This window comes from Athene cunicularia (genome assembly GCF_003259725.1).
Source record: "Athene cunicularia isolate RWA chromosome 4 unlocalized genomic scaffold, athCun1 chr4_part1, whole genome shotgun sequence".
NCBI classification, from domain to species: Eukaryota; Metazoa; Chordata; class Aves; order Strigiformes; family Strigidae; genus Athene; species Athene cunicularia.
The window spans coordinates 13104103-13126574 of NW_020799098.1; the positions used below are offsets into that span (position 1 = coordinate 13104103).

Genomic DNA, 22472 nt, shown 5'->3' on the forward strand with positions numbered 1-22472 from the left:
TAAGTACTGGAAGGCCACTCTAAGGTCTCCCCAGAGCCTTCTCTTCTCCAGGCTGAACAACCCCAACTCTCTTAGCCTGTCCCCATAAGGGAGGTGCTCCAGACCCCTGATCATCTTTGTGACCCTCCTCTGGTCCCTCTCCAACTATGTCCTTCTTATGCTGGGGGTCCCAGAGCTGAACACAGTATTCCAGGTGGAGAGTGGAATAGAGGGGGGGAATCCTGTCCCTCAACCTGCTGGCCACACTTCTCTTGATGCAGCCCAGGGCACAGTTGGCTTTCTGGGCTGTGAGCACACATTGCTGGCTCACAGTTTTCCATCCACTAACACCCTCAAGTCCTTCTCCTTGGGGCTGCTCTCAATCCATTCATTGCCCAGCCTGTATTTGTGTTTGGGATTGCCTTGGCTTATGTGCAGGACCTTGCACTTGGCCTTGTTGAACTTCATGAGGTTTGCACAGGTCCACTTCTCAAGCCTATCAAGGTCCCTCTGGATGGCACATCCCTCCGGCATGTTGACTGCACCACACAGCTTGGTGTCATCAGCAAACTTGCTCCCACTGTCCATGTCACCAACAAAGATGTTAAACAGCACAGTCCCAGTACCGACCCCTCATGAATGCCACTCGTCACTGCTCTCCACTCTAACATCGAGCTGTTCAGTGGAACTCTTTGAGTGTGACCATTCAGCCAGTTCCTTATCCATTGAGTGGTCCACCCATCAAATCTGTGTCTCTCCAATTCAGAGACAAGGATGTTGTGCAGGACAGTGTCAGATGCTTTGCAGAAGTCCAGGTAGATGAGGTGAGTTGCTCTACCTTTATCCACCAGTGCTGTAACCCTGTCTTAGAAGTCCAGCAAATTCAGGCACAATTTGCCCTTAATGAAGCCACGCTGGCTGTCACCAGTGACCTCCTCATTTTCCATGTGTCCCAGCATAGTTTTCAGGAGGATTTACTCCATGATCTTGCCAGGCACAGAGGTGAGACTGACTGGCCTGTGGTTCCCTGGGTCTTCCTTTTTTCCTTTTTAAAAAATTAGGGTTATGTTTCCTGTTTTCCAGTCAGCAGGAACTTCACTGGACTGCCACGACTTCTCAAATACGATGGACAGTGACTTAGCCATATCCCAGGTAATGAAGTCATGCATTTTCTGCTGAAGAGGGCCCACATTTTCTCTAGTCTTCTGCCTATAGAAGCTTTTCTTGTTGCCCTTGATGTCCCTGGCTAGATTTAATCCTATCAGGGCTTTGGCTTTCCTAACCTGATCCCTGGACAGTTTCTCTGTATTCCTCCCAGGCTGCCTGCCCTTGCTTCCACTCTCTGTAGGCCTCTTGTTTGTGTTTGAGCTTTTCCCAGGAGCTCCTTGTTCATCCATGCAGGCCTCCTGGTGTTCTTACCTGACTTTCTCTTTGTTGGGATACATCTCTCCTGACTTGGAGGAGGTGATCCTTAAACGTGAACCAGCTTTCTTGAGCCACTCTTCCCTCCAGAGCTTTATCCCATGGTACTCTGCCAAGCAGATCCCTGAAGAGGCCAAAGTCTGCTCTCCTGAGGTCCAGGTGTGAGCTTGCTGTGTGCCCTTCTCATGGCTCTAAGGGTCTCGAACTCCACCATTTCCTGGTCACGGCAGCCAAGGCAGCCCTTGAGCTTCACATTCCCCACCAGCCTTCCTTGTTGGTGAGAACAAGGTCCAGCATAGCAGCTCTTCTCATTGGCTTCTCTATCACTTGGAGAAAGAAGTTCAGAGCTCTCACTCTGAAATCTTTGAAAGATTTCAAAGGGAGAGCATATGCTTGGACAGGAATGTTAGAATTGGGCAAGTGTGTTTGAGCACTCTTTAATAATTTAATAACTCTCGTCTAAGAATGCCTCTAATACTTTACTGGAGGCTTTTATACTTGTGGTTTCAATACCTAATGCCCCAATCCACAAAATTTAGAATATTTGGGTTTTTTACTGTTACTTGAAAGTACAATGGAGTATGGGCTCAGCTCTTAATGTTACAAAAAGTACTGAATACTTGTTTGATGTGGATATTGCCTTATATTTTTGTTAGAGTCTTGTTTTAACTAACTTGGAAAGTTAGCTTCTCTAAGCCTCATTGTTTCAGTTTATATGCACCATATGGCATACCTGTTGTTCTGATTGTATGGCTGCACATTAATTATAAAAAGCCAAATGCTTTGGGCTAAGGAAGCTAAATTATTGTTAAGGAAAATTGTTAGTTCTCACATTATCATTAGAAGACAGAAATATGGCAATAAACCTTATGTTGATCACAGAAAGAGTTTGTTTCTTTTGCCTGTTGCAATCTGTTACCTCATTCCTAATTTAGAATCTTACACTTCTGAATTTTGCATTAATATGAACACTTCTATCGTCTGACTCAAAATTACCATCTGAAGTTGCACAGCCAATTCAAGGCATGGAAGCTCTGCTGTATTTCTCCTGCCTTCACTGCTGCTGCTCTCCTGCGGATGTCACATGGTGTCATGGGTTCTGTCTTGCTACAGGGTGGCTGTAAAATGGTTTCCAGCTAATGCTTATGAAAGCAGCAGCGAGATGTGTTTTGTAATTCTGTAAAGCAGGCATGACAGGGACCACCACAGAGACAGGAGGTAGTGAGTTGCGAGGACATGGCAAGTAGTTTGAAGTTTAGTCTTGAAGCACCTGAGAGTTTCATTGACCTTGGTCTGAAAATCTTCAAAAGCAGACTTATATCTACTATTTTTGTGTTTTAGAGCTGTTTTGAACTGTCTGTTGCTGTTTCTTTCTGAAATAGCAGTTACCTACCTCAGAGTAAATACAGTGGTAAAAATACTGACGTTCTTTAGTCTGTGCTCCCTGCAGGGCTTAAAAAAAACAGTAACAAGACTTGTAAGAGAAATGTCTTTGAGATTGCAGGTAATCAAGTACATTTTCAGATTATTCCCTTTATTTGTAATATTTAGGACTGATACAAGGCTAGTTAGCAATTAGTCAGAACAAAATATGGAATTTAGAAGTCAGTGCTTTCAAGCAATGGACTATCATAGTGCACTTACAGCAGTGGCAGTTTTTTGTGTAGTTTGAATGTTTCAGGTGGAATCAGCAGCAAACGTTCAGACCTACAGGAGCTGATTCATCATAACTAAAGTAGTTTGACACTCTAATAGTGTTTTGTCAAACAGTGCAATGTTAAGCAGTATTATAACTAGTTTATAATTTAATTTGTAGTCATTATTTGATACACCTTCTACTTGAAGTCACTTTTTATGTCATATTGAAGTCAGGTCTGCTTACAAGCTTTGATTTTCACAAATGCATTTCTTTTTGCAGAGCTGTGATTCCGGAGCTGACAAGAAGCAGAAAGAAACTCAGGTGGCTAGGGGTCGATAGTAGTACTAGTTGAGTAATGCAATTTTTTTTTTTTTGGTTAAGAACAGTTAATTTACTGTATAATGTTGAATAGATGCTGAATGATAAAGCTGAACATCATTCACCTGTATTTGGGCATGCTTAACATATGGCTTTGTACTTAGTAATATGCAAATAGTGTCTAGTTTTACAGTTTGGACCATAAATCATGATTCATAGAATATAGTGAACCTATTGAATAAACCTCCTGTTATTTGAAGTGGTTGACAAAAGTATGTCTTTCTGTCATCAGTGTCATCTCTTTTGCCTTTTAATTCAGCTACAATTAAAATATACATTCTTGTGTCTCCTTATAAGAACTTGAGTTGTCAAACTGCATTTCCATCCTTATTCATTATTCATTTTAATGGCTTCAGACTTACACTAAAGGTGATCACTCATTTACTCATTCATCTATTATTTATCCATCCCCAGATTTCATATGTGTATAATTCATGTAAAATCCTTGGGCCTGAAACTGAGCCTTCTGTGAAGAAAGAAACAAACTTTAAATTCAGTTGTGTGCACAAACCTGTCAAAACATTTCTGTATAATTTTTTTTTTAATCTGCATTTTTAAAGGTTTATAGCACACCCTTTTCCTAAAATACAAAGGCAGCCTTCAGGTGTTACTTACTAATTTTGTGCCATATAAAACAAATCATACCTCAAGCATATGTTTTCCCCTCTTTTGAGATTGTAAAAATGTGTATATTCTGGCAGTCATTATCTTTAGACTTGTAAATAAAATCTGGAAAAAAAGAAGGACCAGCTCCTCAGTGTATGTATGTTGATATAAATAATTTCTGTTAGTTAAGAAGCTGCCCTAATACATTGATTAGGGGCCATCACGTAGACTCTAAAGCATTAGTTTGTTTGAAAATGGACCTGTTTACTTCTAGTCATGTAGGACTGCTTGAATTTTTTTTCCTGTTCCTTTAATTGGTGCTATTGTAATGAAAATCATGTCATTTAGTCTCTTACAACAAAAACATTGGTTATTCTCATCTAGATTAATGTTCCTGTTTTTAAGTAAACTCAAAACTCGACCTTGTCAGAAGTTTTTAAAAGTGACTTGTAGCATTTGTTTTCCAAACTGGTTCATTTCTAACACGAATTGCCCCTTAAAGTGGTGTCTGCTATAGCAATGTATCTTCCTGAACACCTTGCTAGATGGCAGCTGTTGTAAGCAAAGTATGAAGTGGCTGGCTGAATTGAATATAAATTCCTTGCCTTCCTTTGATGTTTTATTGTTAAGGACTCACTTCCATTCCATCCTCTCTTTTAAGAGTCATCTAAGAATGCAACAACTTTCACTGCTGAAAAGAAGGGTGAGGACAATTCAATGAAAACTTCACAACTGAGCCCTTAAAAAAAATTGGTCAGGCAATATGGCTCTGACAATTGCTTTTTACTCTTGAGATCATTTTCTTGTGGCAGTGATCAGTAATGTAACAATTAATTTCGTGTGCCTTTCAGAAAAACAAACAAACAAACAAACAAAAAACTGAGTCTTTTTGGAGAAATGAGCCTTGTTCACAGGCTTTTGAAGAAAGATTATTTTAAATTATTTTTGTTTTAAATATTTGCCTTGACTCTGAGGTGTAGAATAGTCTTGATTCTAGGCCTTTGCCTTAGGACCCTGGCTCATAATAATATCTTGAAATAACACTTTGGATTTTGAAAATAGATTTGCTTTGGCAAAACAAATAAGCCAAGCCAAACAAACTTTAATAAAACCCCCTGAGTTAGGGTGGGATTGGGTGTATTGTATAATCTATATCAAAGTTGTGACTTGTAGGATTTTCTGCAGAAGTTTGTCTTTGATTTCTGATCAGTGTTGCTAGAGTACAGTCTACACCTTCAGATAGATGCCTGTGAACTGCTGGACTGTGGGCTTAAATGGGAGATGCTAAAGTTACTTGCTTTTCAGTAAAAAGCATTCTACAGTAAACAATATGCCTTAAATTCACTTTAATAGGTTTCTTGCCAGCCTGCAAAGAACACAGAGGATAGATACAAAAAACTATTATTATTATTGATTTTTTTTTTTTCCTACTGAAAACAAACATAGAAACTACCAGTTGGTATTTGTGGATCTATCGTAAAGTAAATTATCCTCTACTTTTTTTTGAACGAGTACTGGAAGGCAGCTCAGCTTTTTTCCCATAAACACCCAGTTTTGGCCATCTCTTTTACTTGTCACCGGAGATGTCTGCCTTTCATGTTCAAAAATAACAGATTAATTTTAGCATTTTGGTTACTATATTTCCAGTAAGGTCTCTGAGTTGAATTCTTCTCCTAACTGAAATATCTCATGTGTTTATTTGTAATCCATATGCTTATTTACTGTTTAGTATTACACTTATTATTCAAGATCAATTCATTAGATTAACAGTAATGCTAGGCAGACAATGTCTGTTTTTTAAGATGGAGATTTGTTAAAGATGTCAAGAAAGTGAATCTTGACTCTACTTTGTGTCTTGTAGGATGATGTCTTTTGTGTTGTAATTGGCTTAATTTATGTTAGTAGGGAATATTTCCTGAAGGTAACCTTCCATCTCTTACGTCATCTGGAATATCCTTGAATGCAGTGGAGACTTTGGAGACTATCAGATGAGCATGAATAAGAGTCTCACAAGCATTTGTGGTTTCAAATCACATTTTAAATTTAGTTCTATCCCCTGGATAATAGAATTTGTATGATACATAGTCACTCTTAGCAGGTCCCTTATCAATAAAGTTTCCAGTGAAATTTCGTGGCCCTCATGTTGCATATTTTTCAGTTTAGGGATCTAAAAACTTGGTGGAAGTCTTTTAAATGATCCTTTAAAGCTAATTATGATTAGAGTTGCTAAAGTTTAATTTTGATTGGCATGAACAGAGAGCTAATGATTTAATGTCCAGAGTACATACTATCTCTATTTGTGCAAAGGTATTCTGAAGGACACAATCAGGTCTTATGCCAGTGGGAAGTCGTACAGTGTTTAAAGACTACAGTTGACCTTTACAGTGTTGTATTTTATGCTTGCAGGGCAAATACTGCTAGTCTTTATTATTCTTTTTTATAGACTGGTAAAACTGTAGAGAGATTATGAGTGCTTGTATAAAGGTACACCACAGGATGCCTACTGTGCTGAGATACTAAACATGTAGGTATCTCAATTAAATAAGGATGTTCTGTGAGAGAGGCCAAACTTGATGGAATAAATACTTTTCTATAGAATGCAAATGTGACTGCCTCCTTTCAGGTGCCACGGTGATAGTAAACAACCAAAACTTATTTAAAAGTTTTTGAGATGCCTCCTTTGATGGCTGTGGTTCTTCTGTCACAGGCAGTAGTAACTTGAGCACTGCTTTTAAAATACATAGTACTGGAAACTTCTGAAAATGCTGATTTCTGAAAAATTTTTGAATTGGGGGGGCAGGGATGTTGTGGAACCTAATGGATTAGATTTGTCAGGACCAAAAGAGAATTTAGATGGAGTGAGGAAAAACCCTGCACTCTGATAGCCAACAGCATGCAGATGGACATGTTTCTGTGCTTAGCTTTATTCTAAATCCAGTGAGTAAGCAGCAGTTGATACCAACACCAAGCAGTGGAGCTGGAGCCCTCGTAATTGCATGTGCTTTCTCTCTGTGTTTTCTCTCTTACAATCCAACTACTGGGCCTGTGTGGATAATAGGGAGAGAGAATAAAGCCAAACTCATAATTATTTACTGTCTTTGAGGATTCAACTACCCAAATGTTAGATATGCAGTGTAGCCATCAATGTCTAACCTAGACATCCACACTTACACATCAATGGAAAAACATTTTTTAGGTTATGAAACATGAAGAAGTACTTTTCCCTTTTCTTTGACTGTAAAGGAACCTTAGAGTGCCAAGCTCAGATGCAAGCATCTGAAGAAGGTGGTTGCAGCTGGCTACTATCCCCATTGTCCTGCAGAAAAATGGTCACAGTGGCAATATCATTGGCTGTGAATGTCAGTGGTATAGCATGGAGAAATCATCAATCACATTGCATCTGATTGTGTGCTTGCATGTGCTGCATAGGCTTGTTTATATTTTCAATTTTTACTTATATTAAAAATTCTGTAGACCCTCTTATTTAGGTTAATATTTAATATTAAAAGTTTTTACTACCCTGAAACAAAGCCTGATCTCTTTGAAATATCTGACCTTACTGTAATATTTTTTGATCACTTAAACACAGTAAAAGCTTGTAATTCAATGTTAAAGGCACTTTTAAAAACAATATATTACATCCTGCGATAACAGCATTGATTTCTTTGCTTCTTTAATGCTGCCTGTTAATTACAGAGTAGTAAAATAATGAGCATACATGTAAGGTTTTCTGTTAATCTATTATCTTTTGTGTTTTGGTATTTTTTTAGGTTAAGTACGAGTTACTGCTTGAGAAAGAGCATCAGCTGCACAATCTGGAAAATAAACTTGGAGAATATATTGCTTCTTTAGCCTTTCAGAAGACTCTTAAAAAGTCCAGAATGCTGGAGCTGTATACTGCGATCATAAGTGTACAAGCTTTCCTCTTTGAACAACTGAGCACGTCAAAAGCCCTGTCAAAATTGGAATGTATTCAGATCTTAGAGGCACATAATCCTGTAAGTAATGAATTTGTGAAAAGGAAAAATTCCTGTTAGGAGACAGCAACTATCACAGCAGCTTATATGACTTGGATTTAGCTATGCTGTTTGGCAGCTCCTGGTGGTCTGGCCTTTAACTTCTGTGATTATGTGCACTTTAATGCACTTAGGAAAAGAAATAAAGAGAAAACATTAGAGCCAAGGAAGATTGTATATCATTATTATTCTTACTACTATTTATTTTTATTATAGTAGCATCCAGAGATCTATGGTACAAAAGAGCCGTATTTTGGTGGCTAATTAATATTGAAGTTTTATTGTTCATAAGGAAGACAACTGGGGAAGTGATTGTGAGTAATGACTGGGATAGTGTGTAAATTGTCATGACTGTGTTACGGAATTGTTCACGTTAGGGTGCTATCCATATGGTAAAATCCATAACCACATGATATGCTTCAATCACGGAGTTTTCAAAGATTATATATACAGCCCGCTCCCTATCTGTCTATCTCCCTCCAAGCACACTTATGCAGTTTAAATAGTAGAAACTTTGGAAAGGCCTCTTCCCTTCATCATATTTATTACATACTTGGTATGTGTCAGTTTTCTAATCCTTTTTTAATACTTCAGTGCTCTGTATTCATAAGGATTTTTTTTTCTTTTACATTTGCTATTTGCAGCCATCCAAGTGAGGCTTGGGAAAGCACTGGAGTAGAACAAACAAAATGGGGTTTTAAGACCAAAACCTCTTTGCTAGAGGGCATCATTAGACAGCTATTTCTGTGAAAACTCCCAGTTAAACTTTAATGCTGTCATCTCTACAGTTTCTCTTAGAATGGCAGTTAGAACGCTTATATGCTTCCAGTTTTGCTTAAATTTGTATTAAATCTGTAGGAAATAATGAAAGGTGTATTTAGATGGAGTAAAAAAAAAAATTAATCAGGAATTATTGCCTTTTATGTAGTAAGTGTAACAGAGGCTCTACAAAGAGGTTGCTTTTAGCTTCTCTGTCCTTGAAGAGATGAAGAAAAAGGATTAAAGGAGATACAGAAGAGAGATCTAGAGTAGCTAATGCTGGATTCTTTATCCAGTGTGCAAGAACTGAGTTGAACCCTATTTGGGGGGAAAAAATATTTTAGGCATCATTTAAAGTGCCCGTTAAGCTTGGTTCACAAGGACAATTTTCTGGTGACCAAACCTCTCTTTCTTGCTGTGTTTTTGTCCAACTCCATTGTCCTACTAGCTGACAAATTTTAAAACCAGTTACTTTAAAACAAATATATCAGATTACACAGGATTCCCTAATGCTGCTGACATCAGTGATAGTTTTTTTGATCAGTGAAACAAACACATCTGGCTATATGTGTGTGAATCTGCTTCATCCCCTTAGAGATAACAAGTTAATAACTCTGTTTTGGTGTTAGGGGAGTGGATCTAAACTCCAATGTCAAATCTTGCTGACCAGGGAGCACTTACTTAGAGATGCTGTGCTCCAGTGAACCTGTAGTCTGAATCCAGCTGATGGGGTAGAATAGATTAAAATTCAGAATTTTATCCAAGGTACAAGTTGAGAAGTAGAGCACTGAGATATTAAGCAACTTAAAGCTTGAAGTCAAACAATGACATTGGAAAACTGGAATGTGAAGCCTTCCTTCTGATATCCAGTTTAACTCTTTGACCAAAGAGTGATCTAGTGAGGGATCTAGTCTACTTAAGACTTTGGGTTTTAACACTTTGATTTTTAATGCATTGTATTTTAACCCTAATTTTATCACACTAAAAGTGAATATTTAAGTGCAGACCTCTTTGATGTTAACTGTTGATTCAGCATAACTAAAACTAGTGAGTCTGGGTTTCTCAGCCTGTTTCAGTGGCTTTATGCAGCTTGTAGATGAATTCTAATGATGCCATTCTTTTGTCTGGATCTCAGCCATGCTGGTAGTATACTTTCTAGAAGTCCTCTACAGAGAGCATTGACCTTTAACACAATGAAAATTGACTCATCTTTCAGCATTGTTCTGATATTCATAGCATGCAAGTCATGTTTACTGAAGCAATGCAATGAATTGGAAAGTGTAAATGACTGCAAGTGGCTGGGTGGAATGAGAGATGAATAAACTAATATCAGAAATTCTGATACTATCTTTTTTTTTTTCACTCCAAATGAAATTTGTTCTTACAAGTTAAATTATGACTTTTTATCATTATGTTTTTTCAACCTCTAGGAGATTGAAGAACTTGATAGGAAGCTGGAGTATGAGATGTTGCATAAGGAGTCAGCTCAGCAGCAGCAGCAGCATCTGAGTAGGCAGGGATGGACTCCAGATGGATTAGGACTTTCAAGTGAAGCTGCAGAAACAAATACAGACAGACAGGTGACAGTTCTGCTAAGACAGGCCATGAATAAATGTAGGCAATTTATAAGTCTGCACCAGCAAAGGTAAGTGCTTTGGTCTTAGGTTTTACTAAGTTACTGCAGCCCTTATAGACTGTAAGATACCACAGAGAAACAGTAGGCTAAATAGAGTACACATCTATGTTTGAACAGTGCGTTTTTGTGATGTGGCCCAGAGCTTAACTGAGGAGTCCTGGGAATATTGAAATAAGAGACTTGAAATAATAACAACTTCGTTACATACAGATTGTGATGTGTTGCATGACAATCACCATTTTTTGATGGGGACAGTGGACTCCTTAGCAGCAAGGCAGAAAATAATTTTAATACTGTTCATGTGCTTCCCAAGAAGATAGGTAGGGACTTCTCTGACCCCAACGGAGTAGTTTTCATTGGAAGTAGCTGAGGCAATTTAAGTTGAATTTCCATCTCTAGTGTCACACTGTAGACTGAACTCCCTGTCACACAATCAGTTTTGATGGGATAGATAAACACTTCTTCAGAGACAGGCTCAATTTCACTTTTCCCTGGCCAGTTTTTAAGTAAAGATATCAGTGACCAAAAAAAAAGCCTCTTGGGAGGTATATAGAAGTAACTTTCTTGTCATGAAGGTTGTCTAGCAAAAATGAGTGATAATTTGCAAAACTGCCAGGTATTGCATTACGTAGGGTTACAGGAGTTAGAAATTAAAATTTTCATGTGTATTGCACAGTATTAAAAGCCCACCACATTTCAAGTTTCATGTAAGATCCTGACAGTGTGCTTTCCATTACGAAGAGGGTTTTCCATGAAACAATTGAGATATTAAAAATGGCTCTGACAGGCTTTGAGTGGAGTTACTGCACTCTTAAGTCTGTTTTAATTCTGAAAGAGCTGGAGCTCTAATCGGTGTAGATGAATGACTCTCCTGTTGCGGAAGTAAAAAGGCACTAGAAGAGCAGATAGGTTACTGGTTTGGGGATAATACTGTAGAGGTACATCAGTGAAGCCTTCAAAGAAACTGCAACTAGTCTTTACTATTTACCTGAAAATGTAATGGAAGAAACAAGTTTTATACTTTTCCCAAATGATATAATGATGGCTTCATGATTTGGTCCAGAAACAAAAAAATCACCAGTAGGGAGGAAGTTAACTGTTTACTATTATATTCCAGCAACAAAAAGATCTACAATTTGCCATAAAGTATAGTAATGAAATTTAAAGAAGAGGACAGGGAGAGGTTGAATCTAGTTGCTTTGGAGCAATTCCAGATTTGATTTGTGTGCAAGAACATAGCCTCAGATCTGCTCTAATGTTTGCTTGGTGGCTTAGGGGAGAAAAAAAGAGAAATTGGCTTATTTTAGAAGTTACACTGCTCACCCAACTTGGCAGATGGAAAGATATGCTTCCTGAATGAATGACTTTCAGATATTGTTTTCTATAATACAGTCATTGCACCTGCAAAGATTTCAATGTTAATTCTATCTTTCATTTCAGCTTGAGAGATGAGCAGTGGAATTGCACGGTGCTTGAAGATCTCCTGGAAAATATAGAAATGGATGCATTTTTTGCACTTTATAGTCAGGTAAGCATGAAATTGAACAAAGCTTCCAAGTTTAAATTACAGCTGTATCCAGAATTCAGCTTTTCTTACTTTTGGGGGAACAATTATAGATGTATTTGGACCCAGTTCTGCTAACAGTCACTACCAGTTCTGGTGTTTGTAGTGTATATTACCATTCACTTCAGTTAATTCTGACCTACTTTCAGCATTTTGAATTTTATGAGTTATCACTTACAAATCCTTACTAGAGGTTGTCCTATTGCATTTCATTCTGTGAAGAGAACTAAATTGCCTGAGTTTCTGGTTTACAGGCAGATTTACAGTCTGGTTTTCATGTAATGAGACAAGGCTTTTGTTTAAGCTTTAATCAGTGTTAGAAAGAATTTGCATCGATTGTGTTACAAAACTAAATGATAGAAGGGATGCTAGTTACCTTTTCCAGTATCATTTCTCATACTGCTTTCAAAATGAGCATCACTTCTTCAGATAGTTTGCTATCTGCTGACTGCTTATCAGTGCTACAAAAGGCATTAAAATTGAATCACTCTTGTCCCCAAGTTTTATCTGCAGGCCTTGGTTGAGATATGTAGCTAGTGTCAGAAAAGAGACTCAGTGTTGCAGCTTTGCACATCCAAGTACCTTGCTTCTCAGGGACGGAAGTCGTTACAGTCACCTGTATCATAAATTGGGAGCTTCAGAGGCCAGCAAGCCAAGGAGGGACCACTTAGACTAAGGATCTTTCAGATTTTTCTGTGCCTCAGCTTGTTTCTGCTCAGTTTTCTCTTTATCCTCTCCCAAGTTAGATGTCTATTTGAGAACAGCTACTCTCATGAAGAATTGAAGTGAGACTCCTGTATATTATACATCTGTTAAGAGATTCACCCAGAAGGTATCACATGTTTTTAGATCTTACTCTGATTTGGGAAGGACTTGGCATCAAGAACTCCCAAAACTCACAAGAGTGTGATAATCACTTCGTTGTCTGCCTCTCATGGGAACACTTGGGCAGATCAGAGTCCTTCTGTAAGCTTCGCTGGAAGAGACTTGCCTCTAAATATCTGGCAGCTTGATGGCTAAGCTGCTGTCCTTGAATGGAAGATCTCGCTTTATAATAATGAATTGAATCAGGTAGAGTGGAAATTCAAACCTCATCTTACACTTTCAAGAGCATCCCATCCTCTGGGCATAATAATGTAAGCACCAAAACCCCATTCTGGCCTGTCTTGCAAAGTGTAGGAGGTCATGACCATTGTCACCAGCCTTCTAGTTTTAAGTCCAGCATCAGTGGAAAATAAACATCAGAACAGATAGAAAAATTGAAAATGCTTTGAAAGGTCCTTTGGGCTTTGCTGATCTTTTCCTGTACTAATGTGGTTTAAGTCATTAGTTGTGGTGAATCATAGTCTTGGGAATTCTTTATATACTATTTTTTTTTCCCTAGTTCATTCTGTATTTATCTGACAAAATACTCTGCATCCAGAAATGTTGGCCAGTATAGAGACTTTAAACAACACAGAGCGACTCCTCCAGATTAGCACTGCTGAGATAATTTTCATAGTTTCAGTGCTTTTAAATATGCTATAGCCTTGAAATCTGGGACTAATTGAAGGAATGGCTGGGACCTTGTACAATGTTTATTTAGCAATTTCATGGACTGGCAAAACCAGTAATCATTAAGTGGGAACTGTTAAAAGAGAGCACTAGTAGTGCCTTAATCTCATACACTGATTCTTAGCTTGGTGCACTCCTGGGGATAGAAGGGTGGAAAGAAGATGCATCTAACCAGCCAGCTAGTCAGCAGGAGAGTTCTTATCTTGCAAAGGATATTGTAAATTGTTTTTCTGCTGCCCTTGAGTTTGGTTGTCTCTGACAGAGCCTCACCATCTACCTCTTTCATAAAGGCATGAATTCGAGATTTGTGGCTTGTTAAGATGAATTCTAAAGCAGCTCTGTAAGATTTAAGAGACACAAACCTGGTGGCTGAGTGTCAATCTGCTGGCTGTGGAGTATTTCAAAGGGAACCCTCTCCCATGACACCTTGTCTCTTTTCTTAACATTTCAGTTCAAAGACAGTACTCCCATTTGTTTGGAAGCGTTAATCGTATTTATCATCAGACTGGACAGGACTAACCAGAAATGTGTTGGTTTTGCATGTTACTGTAGCTCAATTCTGTCCTGGAAAGTTTGATAATACTGATAGGCCTTGTCCTGCATTCCCAAAAATCATGCTGCTTGACTGGGGAGAAGCTGGATATTCCTTTTCTACAGATTAGGTAGAAATGTTGCTCAAGTTTCTGACAGTTTAATTGTCTTCCTCTGATGGTTGTTAGGCTCCTTTGGCATGGATATATTGTGAAAGCAGCTGAACAGCATGGGATGCGTTCTGCAAATTGAGAGGTTAAAATCACTGGTTTGCACATTACAGATACATGCAAACAGAATATGTCATAATTTTCACAGTACCCAGTCTTCTTAGCACCCTAGCAGGTGAACAATGACCCTTGAAAATGGCAGATTTTGACATCTTAAAGACAAATTTAAGAGCATCACTGTCACCTCACTGCACTTGGAAAACTGGACATGGTGTTCAGTGTATACTTGGTGAACTGTGCTTTGTGTTTTTTCACAATATTCCCTGAATAAATAATTAATTTGTGTAAATACGCATTAGATATACCATTGAGGTTTTTGTATTTATATTTATTCATACAAAGTGTAGCCCAGAGGTATTCTGGGACATTCTTTATTGAAGTTCTGTAAAACCTACACGTATTTACCCTTAAGATATACAAAATAATATTTCTGTTCTAAGCAAGTACAGTAGTATAATAACTCCCAACTAGAATTCCAAACCTGACTACTCTTAATTCAACTGTAAATAAGCATGTTCATAGTAGACTAGTAATTTATTAATTTATTAAGGCCCACAGTGTAACATGTTCCTACTTTTGGATGTGCTTGATTTTTAAATTTTTTTTTCCCCCTGTTTTCTTACAATTTATAGAACTCATTATATTGGCAAGTATTAGGATAATATAACCTTTGTACTTCTGTATCTTGCACTCATCCTTTTCTTTAGAGAGAATTTTCCTCTTTACACTAGTTTTCAAAACTATGGATGCAGCCCTCTCTGGAAAGCCAGATAAGTTTTACTTTCCTGTATTTCATGTTTCAGTTTACATCCTTATGGAGTCAGGTCTAGGTCAAGAAGAGATTTTCTTGAATGATAGTGAGTTCAGGATCATAAGCCTCTGGCTGAGAAGTTACTTTTGAATAAGCTTGTAGCTATAGCCCCAGGTACACTAATTGCATTTTAGAGACAACAGATGATGCAGGTAGACTGTCATGTGGAAACAGCAAAGCAAGCTTGAAACACAGCATAGATTGAATTTATTGATTCTTGCATTAGTTACTTAAATACACATTGCTCAGGCCAGATACTGAAAAGTAATTCTGCTGTTTGTAATCTACAACTCATTCCTATTGTGACCAAATTCAGAGAATACAAATGAGGTTATTGGTGCCACAAGATGCATTTATATCTATTAGATATTATGAAAAAAAAGTGAATTCCTAACCTTTGTGGTAACTTACCATATAATATACTTGAAGAATCAAACTTGTCCCACACTGGAGGGCTTTTGGTCTGACTAGTGTGACCATTCCTGTGTTTGCATGCACATTCACTTCTCCTTCCTGTTTCTGCAAGCTGGTCTGGGTAGCCATGAGCATCTGAAAGTGCTGCTTGCTGCTGGTGCATGTTCACAGATCAGCACTCCCTTTGCTGTACACATGCTAGATAGATGCACCTGGCTGGTGGGGTCCTCTGCCACTTTTGGTAATGTTGACAGCATTGTGTCACCTTATGGGCTTATTTAATCGTGAACTCTGCTGTGTTAGAAGAGCATTAAGGGTTGCCTCTCAGTCCAAATCACACTTGATGCAGAAAGGCAAGGGTCAGAGTGGAGAAAAGAACATTTTAAAGAGGAAAGTATTACAGAGGGAAAGCAGTACTGAAGTAGTGATGTTTCTTTCTATCATCCATGTATAAATTAGTGTTAAATGTCTGGAGACCATTTAGCTAAAAAAAAAGTAGAATAGGTCACAGAGATGTGTCATTTTTATTCTCACTTAATGTATTTTTTGGTAAGTTTCTAGAACAGTTTTTAAAGACTAGAAGAGCACACAGTCTATATACAACTACAAAAATTAAACTTAGGTCTCTGTATTAGCATTTAAGCTCTTATTTACATTCCTCTCCAGAGAAGAACCAAATAGTTTCTTGTCCTAAGAAGCCTGAACAGACATGTCTTTTACCTGACTTTGGTGCCTGTTTAGGTTGAAAACATTAGACATGTTAGATATCACGTCAATTTACTAATCTCTCATCAGTCTGAGGATTTTTTTCTTGTTCATTCTAGTATCTCAGTGTTTTCCATGTAAAATCTATAACAAGACTGAAGAGCCCTGGGTACTTAGGGAAGTGGCTAGTTTTCCTGCCTTTTGGAGAGAAGTTCTTTGCTTGGAGAAGGGTTATGGGAGAAGGCAGTTGACTGATTTCTTTATTTTGTGTGGCTGTCTAAATTTGGGTTAGGACTGCTTTTGGGGGTGATTGCTTTGTTTGTTTTTACATGGATTTAGCAGAAAGAGTTGTCCTTTACAGAGCATCCTTTTGGTGAAATGGCTTCTTTCAAAAATGATGATTCACTTAATACAGGGATCTCCTAGGTGCATTCATTCCTGTGAAAATTCATCATGTGAAAAAGAGACAGAGTTCAAAGATTTGCTGTGACATTTTGAATCCACTGTGGACAAAGAAATTGGCTGTCTTCCTGCACAGTGGGACCTTGTGGGTTTTTCATGTGGCATGGGCTTTATAGTCATCTCCCCCATGCTTATCAGAGGGTCAACAGAGCAGAGGTGACTCAGCTGTCGTGAGTCATTTTGAACATTTGGCATGTTTTACCTAACTTTGGCTACCTGAGATACATGTGTGGTTTGAATAGACTACAACAGCGTTTTTCTGGCATCCTCTGAGGCATTTAAGTTGCTTTAAATTGCTCTACTCTTTTTTTTTCCATGTAGTTCTTAATATACTGTAGACTTTACATATTTAATACGTATGAGAAATCTGTGGAAACAGCCCTGGGAACACAGTAGTTTTGACAGCAGTGCAGAAGATAACAACAGGTTTTTGGTGTTTGGAGAGGGGCAGGAAATGGGGCTGGTTGATTGTCTAGGGAACAACTAAATTTGAACTTAGAATATTTGAACGCTACGTGAGTATGCTTTACCACTGCCCTTTGGGCCAAAAAAGAGAGATCATTTGGAAAAAACACCACGACCAAAACAAAAACAGATGTATCCTTCACCTCTTAACAAATTTTAAAAGCTGTCCCCTGAGCTTTTCACAGAATCTGCTGTTAAGAGAGGCTGAACAATGAAGTGCTCAACCATGGCAACATGTAAATGTTGTCATTAGGTTTCAGAGGCTATTTTTTTTCCCCTAATTTTACAGACCAAGGGATGTCATATTGCTTCATTGCTGTCTTGAAAGGATTTCTTTATAATAGTACAATCCATAAATTAACTAAACCTTACATGCTTAGAATAAGGTTGCACTGTAATTTATCAGACTGAGGGGCATCGAGTACATGCCCTAAGCACATACACTAAGATCAGCTGGTTGTTCAAAATTTACATTGCCTATATCCAGAATGAAATGGACAACTAATATATATGGCCCAAAACCAGTGAACATTGGGACTATGATCACTTGACACCAAAACTGTCACCACTAACATGATTTTCAATAATATTTTTGTTTCCATAATGAATAATTCTTTAATGAATAGTTCTTTAATTATAGCAATTAAAATTTGATAACAATTTTTAAAAATTTGTTTTCAGTGCTAAATTTATCTGTCTTCTACTCATTAATCCCCTAGGAGCTCCGGCTGGCAGGTTATTTAGCCAAACTGACGAGGGTACCAATGGGGATGTTGCACAGGATCCTGAACTTATTGCTGCCCTCCAGCTCACAAAGTGATGTTCTTTCTGTCCTTGATTCCATCAGTAAATATTCAGATGGTATTGCTGAAAGTGACAATAATGCAGATGAGTCTGGCAGCTGTAGAAAAAGGTCAGTGTGATATTTTTTGGTAGACCCTTGCAAGAGATTATTGCTTTATGTGTATATGTATTTGCTGGACAAGCAGATTGACAACAATAGAAAAAAATTACAGGTGCATAAGTTTCCTTTTTGAAATATTTTTGTGAGTAAAAATACTGCAAAACTGCTACCTTATCTTGTGAAATAGTTCAGCTATAATAAATTGTTTGATAGAGTTGATAAATTTTATAACTTTATGAATTAAACAGGGTTTTTAATAGATTTATAAATCTTGCTCTAATCAATTCCTTTCTGTTGACTTTAATAGGAGTTTATTAAAATATTTTCCTTCCAGCTTTCTGTATTTATGGTATTCATAGTACACCAGATTTCAGGTGTCTGTAGCTCCTAAGGAGGTTGTCCTTTCTAATAATTACTCAAGTCTCAAGAGGCCACTGTTTTTGCCCTTTACTCAGGGACAGGTAGCCTCCCAGAGCCTTAATCTTTACAGTTTATCCCCATTAACACCAGCTGAATAGCTGTGCAGCTAGCACCGAGGTGCTCCCAAACCCTCTCCCCCAACTCTCTGCCATGACATGGGAAGGGGAGAAAAGATCTTGTGGCACTGGGCCCTCTAGTTGTCAGATGTGAGTTGTCTTGAGGCCATGCCTTGAGGTGTGAGCTTAGATGATTTAAATGATCTGTGACAGCACAGCACAAATACTTGAACATTCTTAGGGACTGTATTCATGGTATTAGTCATGTGTTTGGTAGCTAAAAACAGAAAGAGGAGGAAAGTGTGTATATTTGGGGATTTGCTGCTGGGAGTTGTTTTTTTCTTTCCTGATCCTTCAGGAAGAACCAAGAGTTATGGCAAGCACTGGAGAACAAAGTAAGGCAAGATCTGATAAACAGAAGTTTGGAAAAGATCCCTTCTCTAAACAAGAGAAAAGACAGGTAAGGAGAAAACAGGAAGAAACATATGGGAATTTTTTTTTTTTATACTTAATTTCTTCTCCAGAGGTTCCTCTTATATCCATTAGAAATCTGAAAAGTTTGTAAACATGCATTTTCTGAAATTGTTTTGCTCTTTGGTGCTTGTGTTTCCTACATATTTACGTATAATAAGCTATAATAATAAATGCCTAAAAAGTTTGTTTCCATACATATCCAAAAAATTAACATCCTTTTCATATACATTGCCTATCTTCCCTATGGTTATTTATTATAAGGTTACCTTTCCTTATGCAATTTCGTGTGTCATAAAATGTTACATAAATTATTGGGTATTGGAATGGAAATTACAATTCTGTCTCTTGAGATGTGGTTTTCTTTAGCTTCCAAAGTCACCACTTTTATGTCAGGATATGATATAGGAAGTTACGCTTTTTTTGCCCAAATTTTCATTCTTCAATTTTTTTCATCAATGTAGCTTGATAACGAAGAAGCATCTTGCCCTCTTGGAAAAAGCATCATTCATTCATCTTGGGTGTTCGCCTACACAGTCTCCTATAGAACAGTCTAATCCACCTGTTCCTTTGAACGCTGCAACTGTCGAAGCCATAGAGCTGTTAGACACGGGAGAGAAGGTGTTTTTATTCCGTGAGCCAAATGATCCAATACTTTCTTTGCATAATTCTCCAAGGAAAAAGAAAAAGAACTTTCTTAATTCCAAAAAGGCTGCTCGTGCAAATACGGACTCATGAGGGCAACTTCCATTCAAAGTATCAATTAGGGAAGAGGAGGCTATTTAAAATTCAGTAAAATAATAAGAAAGAAGGACGTCTGGAGTTTAAATAACATGTGTGTTGCTTTAATCTCATTTGTCTGATATTGTAAATAGCTCTAATTTTAGAATGGCACAGTCAGCAATGTGCATTGTGCGTTTTTTAATTCTTTTCAGTGTATGATGCAGTAGATGAAATATGGGTGTTTATGATGCACATTCTAGCAGGCAGGATTCAGTGTTCCTTCAGTACATTTTGATCATTTTTGCACTGATTTTACTGTAGCTGTATTTTCATAATTTATATAGAAAGGTTATTTATTATATAAAGTAAGTACTGATTTACTATTCTTGTATTTATATATTCTTGTAATAAACTGTGGTATAGCAGATAACGTGAAGAGATAAACTGGATCACCCACAAGTCCTCTGTTCTCTGATTTTCTGTTATTCTAGTTAATTTACTGTATAATGATGTGTTTTTAGTAGGCTTTGAATGTTACTTCTGCAGTCTGTGTTCTTCATAACTGGTAGTCCAAATCTTTAGCATATACATATGTATACCCTTACATCCTGGAATAATAAGTTCAGCTTTTCACTGTTGCTTCTAAGCTTATTTCAGTTGAACTACGAATGTGGCTACAGTCCAAAACTGTGGTAAATATTTGCAACCTATTGCAAGTCTTTTTCTTGATGAACCAATATCATCACACATCAGTAGAAAAGGGAAAAAAAAATGTAAATAGGAATGTAATACCTTCAAAAATTTTTTTGATGGCAGTGCTGCCAACTGTCCCAATTTTAGGTGATATTTTTGAAATTCTTATTCCTGGGTTTCTCTAAATTGATGAGAATATCATTTTACATTTCAAAAAGAGTTAATTTTAAAAAACTTTTTAGTTGACAGAAAGAAGCCTATAAGTATGAACCCTAAAACCAGGAAAATAAAAGGCTAATTAAAAGAAACACATATATTTGTTAATATTTCATTATAGTCAAGCCTGTTTTTTGAACTGTATTTAAATGCTATGCTCTGAGGGTACTGTTGTCATATATGTTGCAATTTTTCATGTATGGAGTTTCTGTGCCTTTGTATTAATAGGGTGCCAATTTCTTTTTAAAAATTAAAATGTTACTATGTATGTGTGTCTGCAGTTGGTGTCTGTTCCAAATGGAAAAAAACATATTTTTTTCCCCCTGCTTCTCTTGGCAAGTTTTAAATATTCAGCCCACAGTAAACAACAATTAGTGTTTCCTATTGCTATTAGCATTAGAAAATGTATGCAGTAATTAGCCTGATAATCCTAATTATTTTTTGATTGCATTCTTCAGTCTTTTCATAGACGTCATCACTCTTACAGAAAGAACAGTCTAGCAGGGTTGTGGAAGTTCAGTCTCCATGTTTTAACTCATCTGCTACGTTGTCCCCAGGGCATGGGTGAGTAAAGGCAGGGTCTGTCCTACCTTAGAGGTAGGTCAGAGGTGTATAGGGAGGAGTATCAGGTGTATCAGGCCAAGGGATTTGGCCCTGTGCAAGAAAAGGCAATAGGAAAACTGAGCTGTGCTTGGAGCTGCAAGGAGTGCTTGATAGCTGAAGTACCCTCTCTTGTATGTGAGTCTCTTCTAGGATTTCTTAGCAAGGCCAGACTCTAGCCTCGTATATTATAGATCTGGCCTGTTGTATTATAGAGGGGAAATGACAGCACTGCTCACAGGTAAGACAGTGGGCCCAATAGCTCTAATCAGTTACAATAATACAATGCAACATCTGAATATTGATTGCAATATCAATTTATTATCCTTAAAAGATAATCTGTATGTTTAATGATAGAAGTCTGATTTGTAACTGTTAACATACCTCATCACAAATTTGAAGAAGCTCAGTGGTTGTAACTATACTATCAGGGAAAGTCATGCACCGCTATGAATTAGTTTCTTACCGTGAAATACATACTTGAAGAAATTTCTAGATCTTAACCTCCCTTGTGCCTCATGAAAGAAGCACTAGCTACGTAATAAGCTGACTTATGTTCAGCTTTGAGTTGTTCAGAGGACAGAGTAGGGCTAGCTTTTGTCTGTGCAGTTCTGTGTGTGTACCATAGGCATTAGCATCCATATTTCACAGTCATAGTCTCCCAAGGAATGTGTTCTGGACAAGCCATTCAAATTAAGCCCACTTGGCTTCATAGTCCTCAATAAAATAAGTAATATAAAGCCAAATTCTTCAGGATTTTGAACATTATCCACGTGGGCCAAATTCTTCTTCATTCTTGCTGAAAGGGTTACCTTACAGTCTCGCTGAACCTCCTAATTTTTAGCAGACATAGCCAAATTAGAAGGATAAAACTATCTGGGAAGGGTGCTAATGTCATGCTCATTGTAGAACTGGGACTTCAAAGAAATGTCTCACTTGTTTAGCAACTCTTCCTGTTGATTTCTACCTAACTGTATAATATATTTTACTGAAATTGAAAGTACTGGAAATCAAGGACCCTCTAACTAATCACACAACTAACTGTGTTCCCCTGGAAGTTTGTTACTTCTCATCTTGTCCCTGTCAGTTGACAATGTACTCCTATTTCCATTGTGGCTTCTGTCTCCCCTCAACTTGAAGGTATTGACCAAGGAACCAAAACATGCAAAGAACAGGCAAAAGTAACTGTCCTTGGGCAATGATGATTTAATCCACACA

The 22472-nt window shown here is 37.7% G+C and overlaps 1 protein-coding gene and 1 long non-coding RNA gene across 10 annotated transcripts in view; one reads left to right on the forward strand and one right to left on the reverse strand.

Annotated features, from left to right (window-relative positions):
• Positions 1-20921, forward strand: part of EVC2 (EvC ciliary complex subunit 2) — a 75807-nt gene extending 54886 nt beyond the window's left edge. For 8 of the 9 annotated variants that reach the window (XM_026846721.1, XM_026846724.1, XM_026846719.1 and 5 more), the window contains 6 exons: positions 7795-8022; positions 10230-10444; positions 11876-11963; positions 17891-18084; positions 18910-19011; positions 19487-20921. In XM_026846721.1, coding sequence (XP_026702522.1) covers positions 7795-8022; positions 10230-10444; positions 11876-11963; positions 17891-18084; positions 18910-19011; positions 19487-19760 — 1101 coding nt within the window. In that variant the 3' untranslated portion in view covers positions 19761-20921. The remainder of the gene's footprint in view (positions 1-7794; positions 8023-10229; positions 10445-11875; positions 11964-17890; positions 18085-18909; positions 19012-19486) is intronic. The other variant, XR_003398204.1, reaches the window with a different exon arrangement.
• On the reverse strand, positions 198-21818 carry LOC113479077. The gene is made up of 3 exons (XR_003398205.1): positions 21806-21818; positions 7063-7067; positions 198-301 (listed from the first exon to the last, which is right to left on the reverse strand). It is a non-coding gene; the product is annotated as an uncharacterized LOC113479077 (long non-coding RNA).
• Between the last annotated feature and the right edge of the window lie 654 nt (positions 21819-22472).